This window comes from Dunckerocampus dactyliophorus, chromosome 16, assembly GCF_027744805.1.
Source record: "Dunckerocampus dactyliophorus isolate RoL2022-P2 chromosome 16, RoL_Ddac_1.1, whole genome shotgun sequence".
Classification (NCBI taxonomy): Eukaryota; Metazoa; Chordata; class Actinopteri; order Syngnathiformes; family Syngnathidae; genus Dunckerocampus; species Dunckerocampus dactyliophorus.
This window is the reverse complement of record NC_072834.1, coordinates 13,131,703-13,150,535: the sequence shown is the minus strand read 5'-3', so window position 1 is coordinate 13,150,535 and position 18,833 is coordinate 13,131,703. Positions and strand designations below refer to the sequence as shown.

At 42.5% G+C, this 18,833-nt stretch overlaps 1 protein-coding gene across 7 annotated transcripts in view; it reads left to right on the top strand.

The window, feature by feature from the left end:
- The window catches only part of nsd1b (nuclear receptor binding SET domain protein 1b), a 128,414-nt gene that overhangs the window by 82,846 nt on the left and 26,735 nt on the right, over positions 1–18,833 (top strand). For 3 of the 7 annotated variants that reach the window (XM_054755452.1, XM_054755451.1, XM_054755453.1), the window contains exon 1: positions 16,547–16,598. The exons of the other annotated variants lie outside the window; for them this stretch is intronic. In XM_054755452.1, the coding sequence (XP_054611427.1) occupies positions 16,562–16,598 (37 nt within the window). In that variant the 5' untranslated portion in view covers positions 16,547–16,561. Of the gene's footprint in view, positions 1–16,546; positions 16,599–18,833 lie in introns of those variants that run through there. 7 annotated transcript variants of the gene reach the window in all.

The window sequence follows — 18,833 nt, the reverse complement described above, 5'->3', positions numbered from 1 at the left end:
TTTATCATTTTCCATACTCTTCACTTGACTTTGTTCCTGTACGGATGTTTGTGCCACATAGAAGTGTGCAGCTTTCCAAAGGGTAGCTTGCCAGCATTATTTCATTGGATTCTTATTTGTGAATTTAAAGGGATAGTTTGGATTTTTGGACAGGAAGTCGCGTGACGTCCCCATCAGCAGTGTATTACACCAACAGCGACTTACCCCCCCAATTGGTCCCGTGAGTGCAGTTCTGGTCGGAGATCCGTGACGAGGAACGTAGTTCTGCTTAGTTGCTGGGGCCATTGAAGTAAAGAGTTTCTCAAAAAGAATAATAATACATTTGCGTCATAAAGATACCTCCTCAAAAAAATCAGACCTCACCAATCGCTCTGCGTTATATTTGTCTCCCGCTGTGTGCCTGCGCACTGTCGCCTGTGCTTTCTCGTGTATGCGATGAAAACCCTCGCATCTTCTTCCGCCGTGCAACACACACGTAAACAAGATGGCCGCAGCGCTCCGCTGAGGAGGAAGACGCCAGCGTCTTCATCACATACACAAGAATGCGCAGGCGACAGTGTGCGGGTGATGTGACGGGAGACAAATACAACGCCGAGCGATTTGTGAGGTCTGATTTTTTTCTGAGGAGGCATTTTTGTGACGCAAACGTATTACTCTTCTGAACGCATGTTTTTTTTTTGAGAAGCCAAACTCTTTACTTAAATGGCCTCAGCAACTACGTTCCTCGTCACGGATCTCCGACCAGAACTGGACTCACCGGACCAACTGGGGGAGTAAGTCACTATTGATGCACTACACTGCTGATGGGGGTGTCATACAACTTCATGTCAAAAAAATCCGAACTATCCCTTTAAGATTAATCTGTCTTACTTGTTGATAGTAGGAGAACGTGTTATTTTAGCTGACTCCCGGTCATTATTTTTTTTTTATGACTTTAACATAAATGTAGCACCTTTTCTATAACTTGTATTGCATATTGCAGTATTTCTCCTATTTTGTACAAGCAGTGTTTATCTGTGAAATGCATTCAGTGGCATCACATCCATAGAAGCATTAGTGTTCATTCATGACACATTAGTTTGAGGGAAGACCTGCTGCCTATATCGGTCTCGGTTGATATCACAAGTGCTGGACAATATCGGCACATTAGCGATCGGTTTTATTTGTTTTGGACATACTAAGGAATAAGTTACACAATTCAACATGTCTGAAAATGTGCTTCAACAGCCCCCGAATCCGATTAGAAGGCCGGTTAGAAACAAAAACTTCCTGCTAGTAGTCGTCATTAGAAGACAGCATCTTGCAGCGCTGATGTGAACAATTACGTTGCGTTGCCGGCCTGTAATTGTGCGTGTGGTTTGCCGCTGATTAAGTCCAACGTGCGTCAACATATCTCACTCAAGCCTGTCAACCCTGCGCTTTCTCCTCAGATGAGCGCTCACGTCTCTCGTAATTTAGGCTCTAAACGCTTCCTACATGCAGTACGGTATATAAAATTAAAAAAAAACAAACTCCACAGCCACATGTGTTCTCTCTTGTCGGGGCAAAAACAAACACAAGTCAAACAGTGGCCATTCTTGCATGTAAAGACTCAATCAGAACTTTGTTTACACGCCCTCAGTCAGCCAAACAAGTTGCAGCGGGGTCGCATGTGTCGGCAAGATAAGAACCCCCCCCTCGCCGCTTGCCCTCGTCCTGCCGGGAACGAATTTTGTTTGGATGTTTTTGTGTTCCGCAAGTAGGATCATTAGCATATCAAATCACGAGAGAGGTGGTGGCGGCCCTTTGAGGTCACGGCATGAATCATTGTGCTTGAAGGAGGAAGTACACAAACTTGTTGACTTGTTGATAGCAGGAGGACAAGACCTGACTCGAGTCTAATGACTTTACAAAGCTAATAGTGCTAACTTTTGGGGGGATGTCATGGTGCCAAGTTGTACGATTTTTTTACCAGGCGGTGCCACAATTGTGTATTGGAAGTCTTGATGCTAGAATTTAGAGTTTAAAAGCGCTTTTTCGCCGTTTTGCATCTCTGTAGCTTTAATGCTAATGAGCTGTGTTTGTGTCCGTCAGAGTGTGTCTCCAAGAAGAAGAGCTATTATGTACTTTATTCACGTTTTACATGTATACTGTAACTCTGTCCAACGTAATAGATACCATATATGACATACAACAACATTAAGGCAGCACTAGCATAGCTACAGTATGTGAGCTCCAGTGTTAACATTGTACTTGCATTTTAACAGCAACGACATGCTACGTTAGCCTGGACCAAACTTTGTTTGATTGTTATGTTATTATTATTGTTGTGAGATAATTCAAACCTACAATAAAAGCCTGACCCTACCTACTGACACCTAGTGACCAGTGTAGAATACTGCATATCACAATTTGAATGTGTTTTCCTAATGCCTTATATTTTTATTTTAGTTCGTTTAGCCATTTTTTGCAAGAAAATGCTTCATTTGGGGAAAAAATTGGTAAGATTTGCTTAAATATTCATCCTTTTTTAAAAACTAATAACAGGCTGTATTCAAACCACATAACAGCGTGATTCATTAATTAATATATTTTTTAAAAAGTGTGATAGGGTTGCAAAATTTGAACTGCGATATGGTGAGGGGTGGCTGTATTGGACTCTTTCTTCAAAGATGAGATGGTGGACAAAAAAACTACGGTTGGGATTATGCCACATGCTAAGGAACCAATCAGATCAATCTAATGTCATTCCTGTGTTGAGGGCATATTTCCATGGGGTGTGGGCGTTGCTATGGTATGCTGTGATGTAGTAGCTGATGTGGTAGCTTACTTAATTGGAAAGGAACAATAAGGCTCTAGAAATGTGATTTCCCCCATCGCAAAATGAAACAATACGCAGCATGTTGGCAGGACTCAAAAGACACTTCCGGGTTCACATTCGCTAGATCGCTAGATGACAGGGCTCCCGTCTGTCCCGTCCCCCCACCCCCAAGCACCGTGGGGATGAGACAGTGTGGCGAGAGCCCCGGTGACCGCGAGGCATTAAAGCTGCGAGCGACGTCTCGCCGCACAGCTACGGGTCAGCCGGCAGCGCCACCGCAGACAGGTGGACGGGCCCCCGGGGGACCTCCAGCAGGAGACGCTAATGATCCCCTCGGACAAAAGGAACCACGGAGTTCCCCGCTGTGAGTGAAAACAGAGCAAATTACGAAGACATGTTTACACTACTAGGATAGGACGAAGAACACAGTGACTCCTGCGGGAATACAGGAAGTAAGAAGTGACCTTCTACAAGCTTTTTGTGGGAATTTCTGTCCATTTATGAGGTCTGAGGACACTAATGTTGGTCTATTCTACTTCTTCCACAGCAAACTTTAAGTATGCTTTAAGGACGTTAATCTGTGGATGGAACAAGGAGTGTTCCCTGCTCTGCTATGTTTCCCAAAGTGTCCCCACAAAGTTGGAAGCATTCATTTGTCCATAATGTGAATGATGATGAAGAATTAGGGACACCTTTGTGCTGATTAATTTGATTAAATTAGATCGATTTATTGAGCCCTTGGGCGTGTGCCCTCAGGAGAATTACACCGTATGCAGTACACAAGACAGTCGTGGAAACAGGTGGAAATCAAACAGAAGAAGAGGAAAGTAAAAACATAAAACATGGCTGAAAATACAATTTAAAATGTATTCAAATAATCTTAGGCAAAACCCAAAATATTGCACGTTGTCCAACTTGCAAACGTACGAGTGTCACGGAAAACAATAAATCTATGAATCGAACAATTTTTAAAAAACCCAACAAAGTCGATCATTTTTGCCAGCCTAGATAAATTGACGTGCACAGATGTTTGTTTGTTTTCCTCGTCTTTACTTCAGGCTGAATTACAAGAGGGTTCACTCTGCAGCCGTCTGTGTGCATTGGCGCTACAGTGGAATGAACGGAGAGAGTGAAACCTCCTTTCACCTATCTATGAGCTTTGTCCCAGTACGTGGAGGCGGGGCTACCTTGGCTGGCAGCAAGTTAGCCCCGTGAGCAAGCATACGCTAACATGAATGAAGGCACAAAAGAGATTGTTTCTAAAGTGAATGTCACAGCCCCAGCGTGGGAATATTTCAGTTTTAAACAGAACGAACAAGGTGAGCGGATGAACACCGGCGAACCGATATGTCGCATTTGTTCGAAGGCAGTGACAAGGAAGAAGGGGATACGACCAACTTGTATGCACGCCTAAAACGGAGGTGGAAAGGAGCCTTCACCCTGACAGTCAGTCAGTGTCGCCTGCTACATTGCTAACGAAATGCAACATTTCGGGAAATGTTAGAAATGTTTCAGACTGTACGAATTGCCTGGGAGAACGTACATGAACATGTCACAAACAGCAATTCCTGAACTGTATAATAACCGAGTGAAAGAAGACGTGTTGAAGGACGTCAGAAACATTGCATTTTACTCCGCCACCACAGATAGGTGGTCTAGCTCAAATATGGCCCCCTACATTAGTTTAACAATACACTACATAACTGTGTGTGTGTGTGTGTGTGTATGTGTTTTTTATTGTAGTGTTTTTTTGGACACAGTCCATTTTCATTTCATTGATTTTTTTTGTCTTTTTTTTTGGTTTGTTTAATTTGTGATGATAATTTATGATTTAAAAGCTCTTTACATTCCAATTACAATGTTAAATACTCTTGAGAAATTAAAGTTTATTGCTAATATACTGTCATTATTATGCCATGCTGTCAATAATATCGATTATCGACAATAATTTGGAGGACAATTATTTTCCATTTGTTATCGGATAAATACATATATATATATATATATGTGTGTGTGTGTGTGTGTGTCACACTTTATTAGTCAGTGACAATACAACTGAACACAAAACGCAGTTTTTCAATGAAACGTTTTATTATGAAGGGAGAAGAAAATCCAAACCTACATGGCCCCGTGTGAAAAAGTGATTGGCCCCTAACCGTAATAACTGGTTGGGCCACCATTAGCAGCAACAACTGCAATCAAGCATTTGCGATACCTTGCAGTGAGTTTCTTACATCTGATCTGAAACATTTAAGTGTGACAAACATGCAAACCAATAAGAAATCAGGAAGGGGGCAAATACTTTTTCACACCGCTGTACATCTACACATACAGTATATATTTATACATTGGTAGTGATGCTATTAATTGCTTGATTAATACTTTTATATTTATTGAAAGGCTATAAATAACACATATGGACAGTTTTGACCTACAAAATTAATTTTTTTATCTGCCTTACATTAAAAAACCTCCCATTGATGACATTGATGGCCAAGCATACTTTATTTGTTTTTAGTTATTCCCTGACACTCTGTTATATTGATTCATAATAATTGTATTTGTGTGACTTTTTGTCACACATTTAACATTTTGACTGCAGGAGTGCGTTCACACTGAGAAGCAGAAAGCATGGTTGCAATTCACCATTAAAAAGGAGAGACGGGGAAAAGGCAGCGGGCAAATATTGCATCATTACCGGTAAGAGCAACGACAGTAATGGATTACACTGTCAAAATTTGCACCCTCAGGAACTAAGTACACAGTGTACACAGTACACTTATTGAAGTGTACTGATGGAAGTGCATGAATTGAAACAAAGCCTTATTTTTGGCCTTTAATGGGGATGTTTTGCAGACTTAAGGTACATCAAAGCCACATCCAGCACTTTAAAGTCCTCCATCAGTCAAAAGAGGAGCTCAGTAGCACGGTTTGTCGGCTTCAAGTGGGATGCTGTGAGGTCTGGCAGGTCCACAGTTCATCAGTCTTGGTGTTTTTGGACATGGCCAGACAGCAGAAAGGCCTCACAGTTTGTTTTTGATGAGGTCGAACGAGACCTTCAGCCGCACACTCTCGGGCCGACACCCACCTCCTAAAAATACACATTTCCAAGCCTCAGGAACAAGAAGCGTCTTCAGTCGGTCCTTTTATACATGGTTTGTGTACAGTGAGTGTGTCCCAACGTTTTTTCATTGGCCCGCCACAATAAAATTAAACAAAAAACCAACAGCAAAAATGGAAAAAGGGAGCAAAAAGGCGTATTGTAATGAGAAAAAGACTAAATGCTGATACTAATAACTCATAATAATACGCTTTGTCAGCTATAACACAAAGCTTTGTATTTAAATATATAAAACATCTTTTTTAACCCTTTTTTTATTTTTTACGAAAAGAACGTTTCAGTATTTGGACCTTGGTGAAAAAAGTTTGAGCACCCCTGGTGTGGAGAAATAGATGCTGTATTTTTACGATTAAAATGATGATTAATCCTGACTTGTACAGTTGGAGACCCGGACAATGTACAAACACTTCCCTTCAAGTCCAGCAGTAGTGGAAAGTAATAAAGTACATTTACTCATGTTACTGTAAGTGAGTAATTTAAGTAGTTATGAAAATGTCTCCTACTCCTTCCTGTCAAAAGGAGTGCTGAGGTCACCTGTTGGTTCCCCGCCGCATGCAAATGATCCCGGCCGTCCACTGACTTTGACTCTCAAATTTGCGTCCACCACCCTATTTTACATTTCAAACAAATCAAACCACCCAGAAGGGACAAAGCGAAGTCCAAATACCAACTGGACATAATAATAAACAATAAGCACAATAATAAACAGCAATTTGAAACATAATGTTCAATGGATATCTGACAGTGTCACCCAAAAGTGAGCATTATTATCTTTCTAAAGGCACAATCGTTTACATATTTGATTTCATTAGATTGTGCAGGTGTACCTAATGAAGTGTCTGGTGAGTGTATAATTGACGTCCATGTATACAGAGGACTGGTTCAGAACCTGCTGACCAAAAACCTGACAACAGTGTCAAAATTTGAAGTTGAGGTGCACTTAAATGTGCCTATTTTTTGCACTGTTCAATCATTGTTGGCCGATATCACATTTTTATGCCAATATCGGGCCAATAATTAGCGGTGGCCGATATTATCGGACAACCCTACAATTATTTGCTAAATCAAAGATGTTTTGCTTGATGGTGGCCATCTTTATCAACCAGCCTTGTTCACATTTTACACACAAGTGCTTGTCAGTCCCCTAAAAGTGTCTACCAAATTTGGTGGCGATTTGGCTAATGGCCCTAAGGTTAGAGTGGGTTTTTGTGTAGAGCGTATTCAGCTGTGGGAAAAATGTCAATCCACCGTATTGGGTTTAATAACAGCGTCACTGTGTGGGGCTTTTGTCAGAAAAATAACAGCACAGGCATCACAGTAGGGGTGCTTAGGTTGTTGACAATATTTCACCCTTTTGTGTGCAGCGAAGTCACACAAAGAAATACATAGTCAGGTAAAAACAAATGCATTATTAGAATGCAACTAGAATGCGACACGTGTGTTTGATTTCAAAACATGAACTTTTCAGACGGAAGTTGTTTGTTTCGCTAGTTCGGCGCCTTGGGACAAGATCTTGCAAGAGGACTGGTCCGCATCTGTCACGTCAAGATTGACATGTAACCTTTGGAGAGGAAAAAGGGGCGTCCATGCAGACTGTGACCCGGTCGTGCTAGCGTGTCATGCGGTTGACAGAGATGTCAAGCCATCAGCAGGGACAATGTGTCTCCTCACAAAGACACATAGTTTGAGGTGACGCAGACAAAAGGCCACCGGGCCAAGCTGAAAGTTGTGATTTTCCCTTTGACAGGTTCACTCCAGACTGGACCAGAGACAAACATTCTCCTCACATATGTCCACCGTGCTGATTGGTCTCCTCTGTTGGCTGCCATGGCGCCGCAGGGGCACGGGAGCTGATTAAACATGAGGTCATCCTGCCCACCCCCACCGCCCCGCCGCAGGTCTCATCGTAGCGAGGACCCGCCACGCCGATTGACAACTCAATGAGACGAGCAGCGGCGGGCTTTTACCAGCAACATTTCACGGCTCCAGCCCTCGTGGGGCAAAAAATGCAGAGCCACCACCCCCGCCTAGGCGCCACTCCACATGCCCTCTATTATGTGCCCCTTTCACACTGACCCCAAAGGACACGTTCTTACTATACTTTTCTTTTTTGATCTGTTGAGAGATTTGTTTAACCATTTTGACAGGAGACCGTTTTTAGCGTTTAAATGTGGGCTGCAAAACATTGCTGTCATATTACACGTTTCGCCACTTGTTGCTAGGCGGAATTCATAGGGCTCAATCAGAACTGCTCCATAAGCCAATGAAAAAGGGGCTGAAATTCTTCCTAAAACAGCACAATAACGATTGTGAAACAAGTTTATGTACGGTATAGGCATTCATTTCACATGTCATTATTTTACAAGGGAAAACACATGGCGCTGTTTGGGGGGACAGTGCCTCCCAAATGCCATTAATGCCAGTTTGAAACTACTGAATGAAGCCATCATGTGGACTAAGGATGGTAGGAGACAAGGCAGTAAGCAAGAAAAGCCAATAAGAGGAGGGCGTGTTGTCACACTGACACTAAAGGCCCAGTTTTTTGCCCCCCCCCCCCCGACACAGAATGTTTAGTTGAGACACACTCATGCAAATGTTTTCACAGACGTATTTTTTAGCTCACGATCACGTGAACAGCTCAGTCTTTTGCGTTTTGTGATAAAACTTCGAAGCCTAAAGAACGTTTTAGCTCGCTGGCTAAACGCCGTAGATTTGAATAGAAATCTTGCATGGATTTGTCACACGTTTCGCCGCTTGTAGTTAGGCAGAATCAGATAGCCCCCGTAAGCCAATGAAAAAATGGCTAATGGTGGTGAAATCGCTGAACAAAAGCACGGTAACCATCGCAAAACACTCATGCCCGTGTTTATGCATTCATTTCACACTTCAATCACTGCTCTGTATTATATATAAATAGGTTTAGGAGGGGAAAAAGAGTGCCATCTGGTGGGACAATGCCTCCCAAATGCGGTCAATGCAAGTTTACTGGGTTTAAACTGCAGAATTAAGCCATCATGTGGGACCGAGGATGGTAGGGGACAAGGAAGCAAGCGAGGAAAAGTAATAAGAGGAGGGCACATTTTCACGCTTTGGTGCCCGTCAATTGGGGGTGTGAACACGGGTCACATATACCTCCACCATGTTTGCAAGTGAATGGGCTGACTGTGCTGCGGCACGTTTAACCTGTCTGCTCCCAAAAGAAAGGCGTGGTTCTTACCCTTCATCCACACTAACCCAGCAGTGCCACATTTCCTGTATATTGATCCTGCTTCATGCATTCATGTATATAATACCTCATATGATTTGTTCCACCCACTCCTTGCCAGACTAGAAAGACAGCCAGTCCAAGTTAATTGTCCAAGCGTGTCCACTCGGTCGTCTGCTCCTGCTGAGAAGATTGCTCCTGCTGCCAAAAGATTCCAGCTGCACTTTGAAAAAAGAAGCGCTTGGGCTCCCAAAGTGATGCTGACCAAAACATGGAACCTCTCATGCGAGTACGAGATGATTTGATCAGGATTTCAACATTCAGATGGTTCGAGATCAGGGGTCGGCAACCTTTAAAATCAAAATAGCCATTTTGCCTCCTCTTCCCGTAAAAATAAATAAATAGTCTGGAGCCGCAAAACATTACACAGCTTAAAAATGTGTCAAAGTTGCAATCTTTTTTTAAATGTTACCTGTTTCAACAACAAAATTCCCCAAACCAAAGTGCCGAGAGCGTGTTCAAGCCTACTCTGAAATCATTGAAACACTGAACTCTGTAAGCCTTTTTGAGTGGTTCCCATATTTGTTTAAAATGAAAACAAAAAGTAGCCATCTTTCATATAAAAAGCTCATCAGTGTTTACATTTTTGCATAAGAGTGTTGTTTGCTCAATAGCGTTGATGCCTGTGCATAAACGTAACCATTCTACTGGTCCTGTCCTTGACTGTCTTTGCAGAGAGAGGCAAGCTTTCGTTTGTTTATTTTTTAATTCGGACAATAGATGCTCTGATTCTTTCTTTCTTTCATGTACTGTACTGTTCCCCCTTCTTCCCATCTCATGTACAGCCCAGTGTTGCCGACTTGGCCATTTTCTCGCTAAATCTGACGACGTTCTAAACCCTCTTGGTGACTTATATTCCCAAAAGCTAGCGACAAATGTAGGGACTGGTATTTGGAGACGTAAAAATGAAAGCATGTATTGTCCTGCGGTTGCTGCCGAGAGGTCCGCCCCGCCTCACGGCAGTCACAAGCGGTCAATGCACAGTCACACTATCTGCCTCCCCCCGGAGAGAGTGCTCTCGTTAATTACGTAGTTTTATTTTACCGTGCAGTAACTTGCTTCAGACTCATCTTTTTTCTCTCCGGTGAGACTCACTGCATACACTAGCCTACCTCCCCTTCCCTTGCTCATCCAATCAGCAGTCAGAATGCAGTCTCGATGCATTTACTGACTTGCGGTGCACATTTTCCCTACTTCGGAGTTTTTTTTAAATCACAGCACTCGGCGAAGGGAGCCGCAACAAGGAGGCTGAAGAGCCGCAGGTTGCCAACCCAATTCTAGATGTTTAGAAGCTGTGTTTTAGTTTGAGTTGTGGATCTATTTGGCCAGCAGGGGGCAAAGACGAATGCATTAAGGCACGCAAACATGGAGGAGGTGGGTTCAAACTGGATTGAAAGTTGATTTACGTTGAATTTAGCGTGCTTTCACACTTCTCAGTCGTCATAAAGTGGATTAAAATGGGAATCAACAGAAAAGGGACTCACTTCTCTCTGTGTTCACACTGCAAGTTCGTTTCTGATCCACGTCAAGTCTGAAGTGGAAATACAAGTGAAAGTGAATCTGGACTACTTTGTCTTCACATTCACTTGAAAGAAGAGTCAGTTCACTTGCTGATCTACTTCAGTTGTAAAGGGGACGTAGTCATTTTCATGGCAATACTAGGCAATGTGAACCAGAACCACTTTGCGTTCACATTATTGATTCATATGAAAGAGGAATCAGTTCACCTTCTGATCCACTTCATTTCTAATGGGGCTAAAGTGAACATAACGACAACATAAATCAAAGCGAATCTGGACGACTGTGTGTTCACATTGTACAAGTTCGGCTAAGTAGTCTCGCTTCAGTTCACGTGTGACTTTATCGAAAGAGGAGTCACTTCTCTTTCTGACCCACTTCTCATGGGGGCAACGTGCATGCACACCACTTTGTGTTCACATTGCACTGTTGATGTGGTGGAGTCACTTCAGTTCCCTTGTGAGTTCATTATCAGTCATTATCACGGCGATGCAAGGCAAAGTCAACCTGGACCACTTTGTGTTCCCATTCTACGGATTATGTTAAGGAGGTCTCGCTTCAGTTCAGTTTTGAGTTCATTAGAAAGAGGAGTAGATGTTCTGATCCACTTTCGGTTCTAATGGGGCCACTGTCATTAGTGAGTCTGTAACACTTTGAAAGAAGAGTCAGTTCACTTTCTGATCCACCTCAGTTGTAATGGGACCAAATTGAATGCTATGAAAATATAAATCAAAGTGAATCTGGAGCACTTTGTGTTCGCATTGTATAGGTTAGTGCTAAGGTGGTCTCCGTTCACGTCACTTGTGAGCTCATTTGAAAGAGGAGTTTCAGTTCACTTTCCGATCCACTTCAAGTCCTCATGGGGCCACAGTCAACATAATGGCAACACAGCACACATTATGTGCTGAGGTGGAACGTTTGTTTGAAAGAGGAGTGGGTTCTCTTTCTGATCAAGTGTAATTTCTAATGGGTTCACATGCATGTGTGTACAGTGAGACCCAGGCCAGGCCTACGCTCCCTCCCTGCAGCTCCAACTTAAGGTCTCAGGAGGAGTAGGGAAGGACACCAGGAAGCCGTCAAAAAACTGCTAAATGGGGTTTGTTTGTGTCCTCCCCACACAATGTCCCCACGCCCGCATCCGCCACTTCTGAGAGGGCCCGCTGTGAGAGCGTCTCAGCCTGGGCCCCCGGGGGCCAGAGTATGATGCTGGGACGGGGGGTGGCTGCACCCTGCAGCCCCTCAACACTCGGCCCTTTCTTCTGGTTGGACACTTGGAGAATGAAGCCCTGCATGGTCCTGACTTGACCTCGCAGAACTTCAGCAGAGTGGACCAGAAACACTTGAGGTTCATTTGAGTGTTTTGAAAGGAACATTTCACTGAAGAGCTGCTAAGTTTTCAAGTGGACTACTTTAGATCTTCAGGGCGGGGACAGGAGGTTATGTCTTCAAGGACGCATTGTGCAATTTATAGGAACTTTGTACTGACTTACAGTACTTGTAGTTATATCAGGACATGTTTTATATCATATGGAAACATTTATAAGATATGTCAAACATTGTCCAAAACAACTTATTTATTGATTACCTTTTTTTGTTGCTTAAATGTACTTTTATTATAATATTCAGGAGTAACTTTGTCACCTTGATCCACCATTGTTGTTACTGGACCTTTTCCAGCTGTGTCGTTCTACAGGCTTCTGATTGGTTCAAATGTTCTTGCAGTCGGAGGTTAGAGTGTCACTTGTTGCTTTGGCATGGACTTGCAAATGTGTGTGGGTGTGGGGGGGGGGGTTATATTATTTTAATGTGGACAGAGATTAATACTAAAAAAATTAAAATACAAAAAAAGTCAAAGTCAGAAGAATAGAGTTTAAGAAAAAATGTCATTTCAAAAGAATCAAGAAAATGGGTGGAATATCACAAAAAAAGAGGTCGTAATTTTAACAAGTGAAGCTGTAAATTCTGAACCTGAACAGCAGTCGCTGTGAAATATCAATAAATATTATTTAATTTAAGTTTATTAAGGAGGAAATGTGCATTATGATGGAATTTATTCACGTATGGCGTTCCATGTATGCCCTTCCTGCCAGCATCTTACACCCTGCTGTAATGTGCTGCACCGTCTCTGAAGCTTCTTCGCACAGACTGATGTGGTAGACCCCGACCTCTATTGACCTTGGGTTTAGGGCCTGTTCTTGTGCTGCCATGATTAGCGCCTCTGTGCTGTCTTTCAGTCCCGCCTTTTCCAGCCACTGGTATGTTTTCCCGATGCCAGCCACTTCTTTAATGGTGGTGCATGCCATGCAGGGGCTTGTCTTTCCATGACAGCCCATCTGGCTCCTCCTGTTGTCTGAGACATTCACTTAGCAGGTCATCCCTGGGGGCCATCTTCTTGATGTATTCTTGGAGGCCTGTTGTTTCCTCCTGGACAGCGCCTCACTAGTCCTCAGCCCCCCCTTTTCCCTTAGTGTATAGCCTTAGGATGCTGGACTTGGGGTGGAGTCTTCCATGCATTGTAAGGCGCTTTCTTGTCGTGATATCAGTGGCTTGCATCTGTTCCACTGGCCACAGTATTATGCCAGCGGGGTATCTGATTACTGGCAGGGCATAGTTGTTAGCTGCCTTGATCTTATTCGTGCCATTCACCTGACTCTTCAGGATCAGCCTCCCCCTCTAGGTATTTGGCTGTGGCTGCCCTCCGAGCTGCCTCCTCCTCATGGTTGCCATTTGCCTGTGGGATCCCCAGGTATTTGTAGCTGTCCTGTACATCCGTTATGCTGCCTTCAGGCAAAACGCTTATAAAAAAAAAAATCAAACAAAGCAAGATAGGAGAGATAAGAAAATGAATAAATAAATACACATCACTTCAAATTAAAGTGCAAAATAATACATAATAAGGTAATAAGTCCGTCATTGAGGACGTGATCGTTCCCAAAGACATGATGTGGCAGCGAGATCAACACGAACGCCACCTTCTTGTTTTGCCACGAGTTATTTCTTGAATTTCTCTGCTTTGTCTTTTGACCACAGCTGCAAAATAACACAAAATGGATCCGAAGAAAGTTGCGAGTGCCAGCACTTTGATAAAGAAGGTGAGAAACACTATTGAGTTGAAATAACTCATGGCGAAATACAAAGTGGTGTCCGCGTGGATCTCGCTGCCACATTGTGTCTTTGACAACAATCACATCTTCAGTGACGGTAAAAGTAACCTTAACCGCTCATTTAGCGCTTTCGTCCGTCCTTTACACACATTGAAAGATGTTTCATGTGTGTAAAACTGTAACTGTTAAAGTATAAAAACCTGTTTTAGCATTTTGGAGAGTTGTAGTGTAACTGTCGGTTAGCAACGCAGTTGCGCGGCGTATTAATAACACGACTAGCCGCGCGCCATATCGTACACTCGCCGGAAAATGTACTACACAAACTGAGGCGAAATTCTGTCGTAAATTTTCTACGTTAACCAGAAAACACGCTAACCTGGGTGTACGCGGAACGAGGTTCCACTGTACTTGTGTACGTACACGTAGACGTAGTCTTAAAGGACGAGTGCTTTCATAATTGAGATGCTTCATCTGAAATGTTGAAGTTTCGGACATTAAGACCATAAACCAACAATTAAACAGAATGTGAATATATTGGCATGCCAGTCAGTGCCGTCATGAGCGAAGCGCAGACAGGTGCAGCTTTAAATTGACTCGTCGGCGTGTTTTTGCGTATAATACAAAAGGATTCCGGTTGCGTCCTCTCATATGCATAATCCTCCCCAACGCTCCTCTTCCTTTTTCTCCGGGGGCCTGAAAGAGACGCCTCGGCACTAACCGGGGGCCCGTTGGCGCAGTGAGAAAACGAAGACCTCTGCGCCCCCTCTAAACCCCCAGGAATTTCTCATTAAGCGTAGATTTGAGTGAGGGGGGTCTCCCTCTCGCCTGTTATTCACCTTTTCTCTCTTTCAGCATTCTCCCAATCCCTCTTTCAAAGCCCTCGGCCACTTCCTCTTCGTTTCTTTCACTTTTTACACAACTTTTTTTGTCTCATTCTCCTTTAGGAAGAGAGAGGCATAATTGAATTTGACATTTCTCTTTTCTCGTTTCATAATAATAGTCTCCTGAGATATTTGTGTCCCCAGGCAGCAGAGATGAAGCAGATTCTCCTTTCAAAGACGTTCTCATTCACGCATTGTTGGCGACTACAAGTAGGCTTAATGGGGATTATGTATATGAGGCGAGCTAATGAGACCATATTTAGCCGCCATTTTTCACAACATTTGGCCGCTCGTGACTTTTCCTGTTTTTGGCGCTCTACTTTGGCGCCTTTTTCGATGCTAGAGTGAGGGACAAAGCATTAGAGATGGGTTTGATGGAATAGAATGCACTTATTTCATGTAGTTTGCTGCTACGGTGAAGCTGTGTGGCGAGAGACACGTTTCTTCCCTCTCATTACGCAGCTCGCTGCCCTTTATTTTTCGTTTTCATGGTCAACATGAAAGCCAAACCCGTCACAGAATCAGCGCAAGATTTTTAAAAAATGACAATAAAATACAATTAAAAGAAATAACGAGCCAATAAATAGGAACCGTAATACAAAGACTAGGGCTGTCCTACCTAGTCAGACTAGTGTTTGCTACCTAGTCATTGAGCATGAGCTGATGAAGCTTCTCAGACGAGAGGTGAAACGTCTTCAAAGACAACATACAATGCCCTAGATGAATGACAATATTCATTGGCATAATAAATAAGTGAAAATGCGCTAATATAAAATACAATTCTTAATACTTGTCATATATGCGTTATTTATTTTTGCAATCTTCTTGGCCCTTCTGCAAAACTTTTTTCTTAATTTACTATATTATTATTATATATTATTTACTTTTAATATTTTATTGCTAATTCATCTACATTTTTGAGGTGCAATTGTTGGTTTTTATCTTATCTTTTTATCCATCCATCCATCTTCTATACCCATTATCCTCACTAGGGTCACGGGTATGCTGGAGCTTATCCCAGCTGACTGGTCGCCAGCCAATCGCAGGGCACATATAGACAAACAACCATATTAAACAACCAACCAATATTATATCATTAGGGATATTTCACTCATATCTCTATTTCATTATTAAATATTTTGTACATTTTAGTCTTTTTTTCATCGTTTTCAATATACATTTGAAATTTTAAATACATGTAAATACATTTTCCAAAATGTATTTATATGTTTTTAAATGTAATGTTCATTTGTTTAATCTTTTATTTGTGTATTTCCCTTTTTATCACTAGAGCAGTGTCATTCAAAATGGAGATCGCTCTGCTCAGAGCCACCAGGGGGCGTATTTGTAAGGTATTGGGTTAATGGTATCATATGCTGTGATGTATACATAAGGTTGTATTTTTTTTCCTCGGCATGCATGTGTTGTTTTTAACAACATTTCTGTTTGACTTTGTGCGGAATAGAGTGACAGTGAGCGAAAAAGAGTGAAAGTGGGGGTAGGGGGTCCCCACCACACGAGGCCAGAACAGCTGACAGCTGGGTTCAGCTGAGGTCAGAGGTCAAGCGTTGGCGGTGGGGGAGAGAAGTGGAATCTAAAACAACAGGAAGAAACACACACAAAACACAGTCTTTTGTCGAGCTATCACTGCGAGGACTGGTTTGTTTGTAACCATGACAACCAAGAGTGTGTTGCTGCTGTACACGTACACACACACAGATTTGTTCAACTTTTTGTAGTAAATGTTTAAAAATGTACTATTTACTACTATTTTTGTAATACAATTTTTTGCTATTGTCTTGCGTGGATTCTCTGACAGCAGACCCAAGTATTTGAATTGACAAGAATGCAAAGAAAAAGGCCTCAATCTCAATGCAGGTGCTCTGCCGCCCTCTAGTGGACAACAGCGGTACGTCTTTCAAACCACTTTATTTGCATACATCTGTACTTTTTTGCTTATATAAGTCACTTTCTCAACAAATAGACATCACGTTTGCTTTCAATGTGGAGAACAAAGTTTTCTGCGTATAAAACGTGTATTTTCCTTATTATAAAGCTTCATCGTTTGATTACATTCTAGTAGAAAATAAAAGTGAATGTGCTTTGGATGTATTTGCTGCATACGCAGTGATATTACTGGGCTTCCTTTTATATCGGTACTCTGAAAATACACATTAAATTATATCATTTTCAAAGAGTGTGGCATAAGCAGAGTTCTGGATTCCGATATGCAGAGTGAGGCACACAGCGCGTGAATAAAAATAATTACCGAAGGTAACAAGGTACAAAAATGCAAAAATACAAACAAAGAAGCAAAAAGGGAAAACAGAAAGTCTCAGGGCACAAGCCAGGGAAAAAAACACAAAACACTGCTAAGCTAAGGCAGGTAAAAACACGAGTAAGAAACTGAAAGAGGTGCGATACAAAAGGGTAGCAGATAACACTTAGCATACGCTGACAAAGATATTCAGGTTCAACAGGCAAAAGGTAGACCAGTTATGCGCCACCGGGAAAAACGGGAATGGCTGTAGGTTCACAGGATAGCGAAGGAATAACTGGCGCTGCTCTGTAGTCCGGCAGCAGCTGATAAACGTGCCGGGTGATTGCTTTCAGGTGTGTCTCATCAGTGTGATCAGGGACCGCATGTACTGAAAGACACGGCAGACAGGGGGCAGCAGAGCGACAAACACTGAAACGTGACAAGAACAACATTTACTCATGCTGTAGTCTGATTGAAAAAATAAAAAATAATCCATCCATCCATTTTCTATACCGCTTCTTCCTCATTAGGGTCGCGGGGGTATGCTGGAGCCTATCCCAGCTGACTTCGGGCGACAGGCGGGGTACACCCTAGACTGGTCGCCAGCCAATCGCAGGGCACATATAGACAAACAACCATTCACACTCACATTCATACCTATGGACAATTTAGAGTCGCCAATTAACCTCACCTGCATGTTTTGGAATGTGGGAGGAAGCCGGAGTACCCGGAGAAAACCCACGCGCACACGGGGAGAACATGCAAACTCCACACAGAAATGCCCAGGGGAGAATCGAACCCAAATCTTCCCGATCGCCAAGCTGTTACTGTCTTGGCCAACATGCTAACCACTAGACCACCGGCCAATAAAAAATAATAATAATTTTAAAGCAAGTAAAACAAATAGAACTAATTTGCCTTTATCGTCTCCACTGAGTCAATTAGTTAAAATAAAGAATGATTTCGCCACTGATTACGCTTAAATACTGTGACAAATTAGGCTCAACTGCGCTGTCGTCATTGCAACGTTGATGCGGATGTCAGATTTGGAAGTGTCAAGTCTTTGTAGACACATAAAAAGTATCGTCTTAAGTGCAATCTAGATAACTTTCCACTTTAAGTAGACTAATATATGTGACTTCATCAAACAAAAGGGCTACACACTCAATCTCTGGTCACTTCATAAGGCAGCCTGCCTTCACAAATATAACAATGCTCACTTTTGATTGACACCGTCAGAGATGTATTCGTTTAACAAAATGTTTATTGCTGCGGTTGTCATTTTTGTTCTGTTGTACAGATACAGCTCTTGCATTGGCTCTCTTACGGTGGTTGACATGGGCAAACGTGCAGCAAGTGTCCAAGGGCTCCAAACACAGAAATGATCTAAAACCAAAGCCATAAAACACATGCCAAACGGGAAAATGCTGAAAATAAAAAAATGCTACAATTGAATAAGCGCTGCAGGATCAAAAACAAATGGAAAATAAACATACTGTGACTGCATGAGAGAAATGCTCCAAGTGCCCAAAACAAAACAGAAGTTAGCCAGGCTACCAGGGGCATCAGACCTGAGGGATAGCCGTACACTTGGACGTAATACTTTACAGTATCATAGAGCAACCGGTTTTAAAGTGTTGAACCAAGACAGAAAGAAAAATGTACCTTTTTATTCCGCCAACTTTCTTCTGGGCATACCTCCAGTCTGGCGCCCCTGTTAGCTTAGACTTCCTTTTTTTCGTGAACTTCCAGTATTTCTGTCATGCGTTGTTTTTGGGGTTGTGTGTGTTTTTGGCATTTGCAGCATTTTTCTTATGCAACGGTTTTTCATCTTGCAGCATTTATGTAATTGCAGCATTTTTTTATTTGCATTTCCATTGCAGG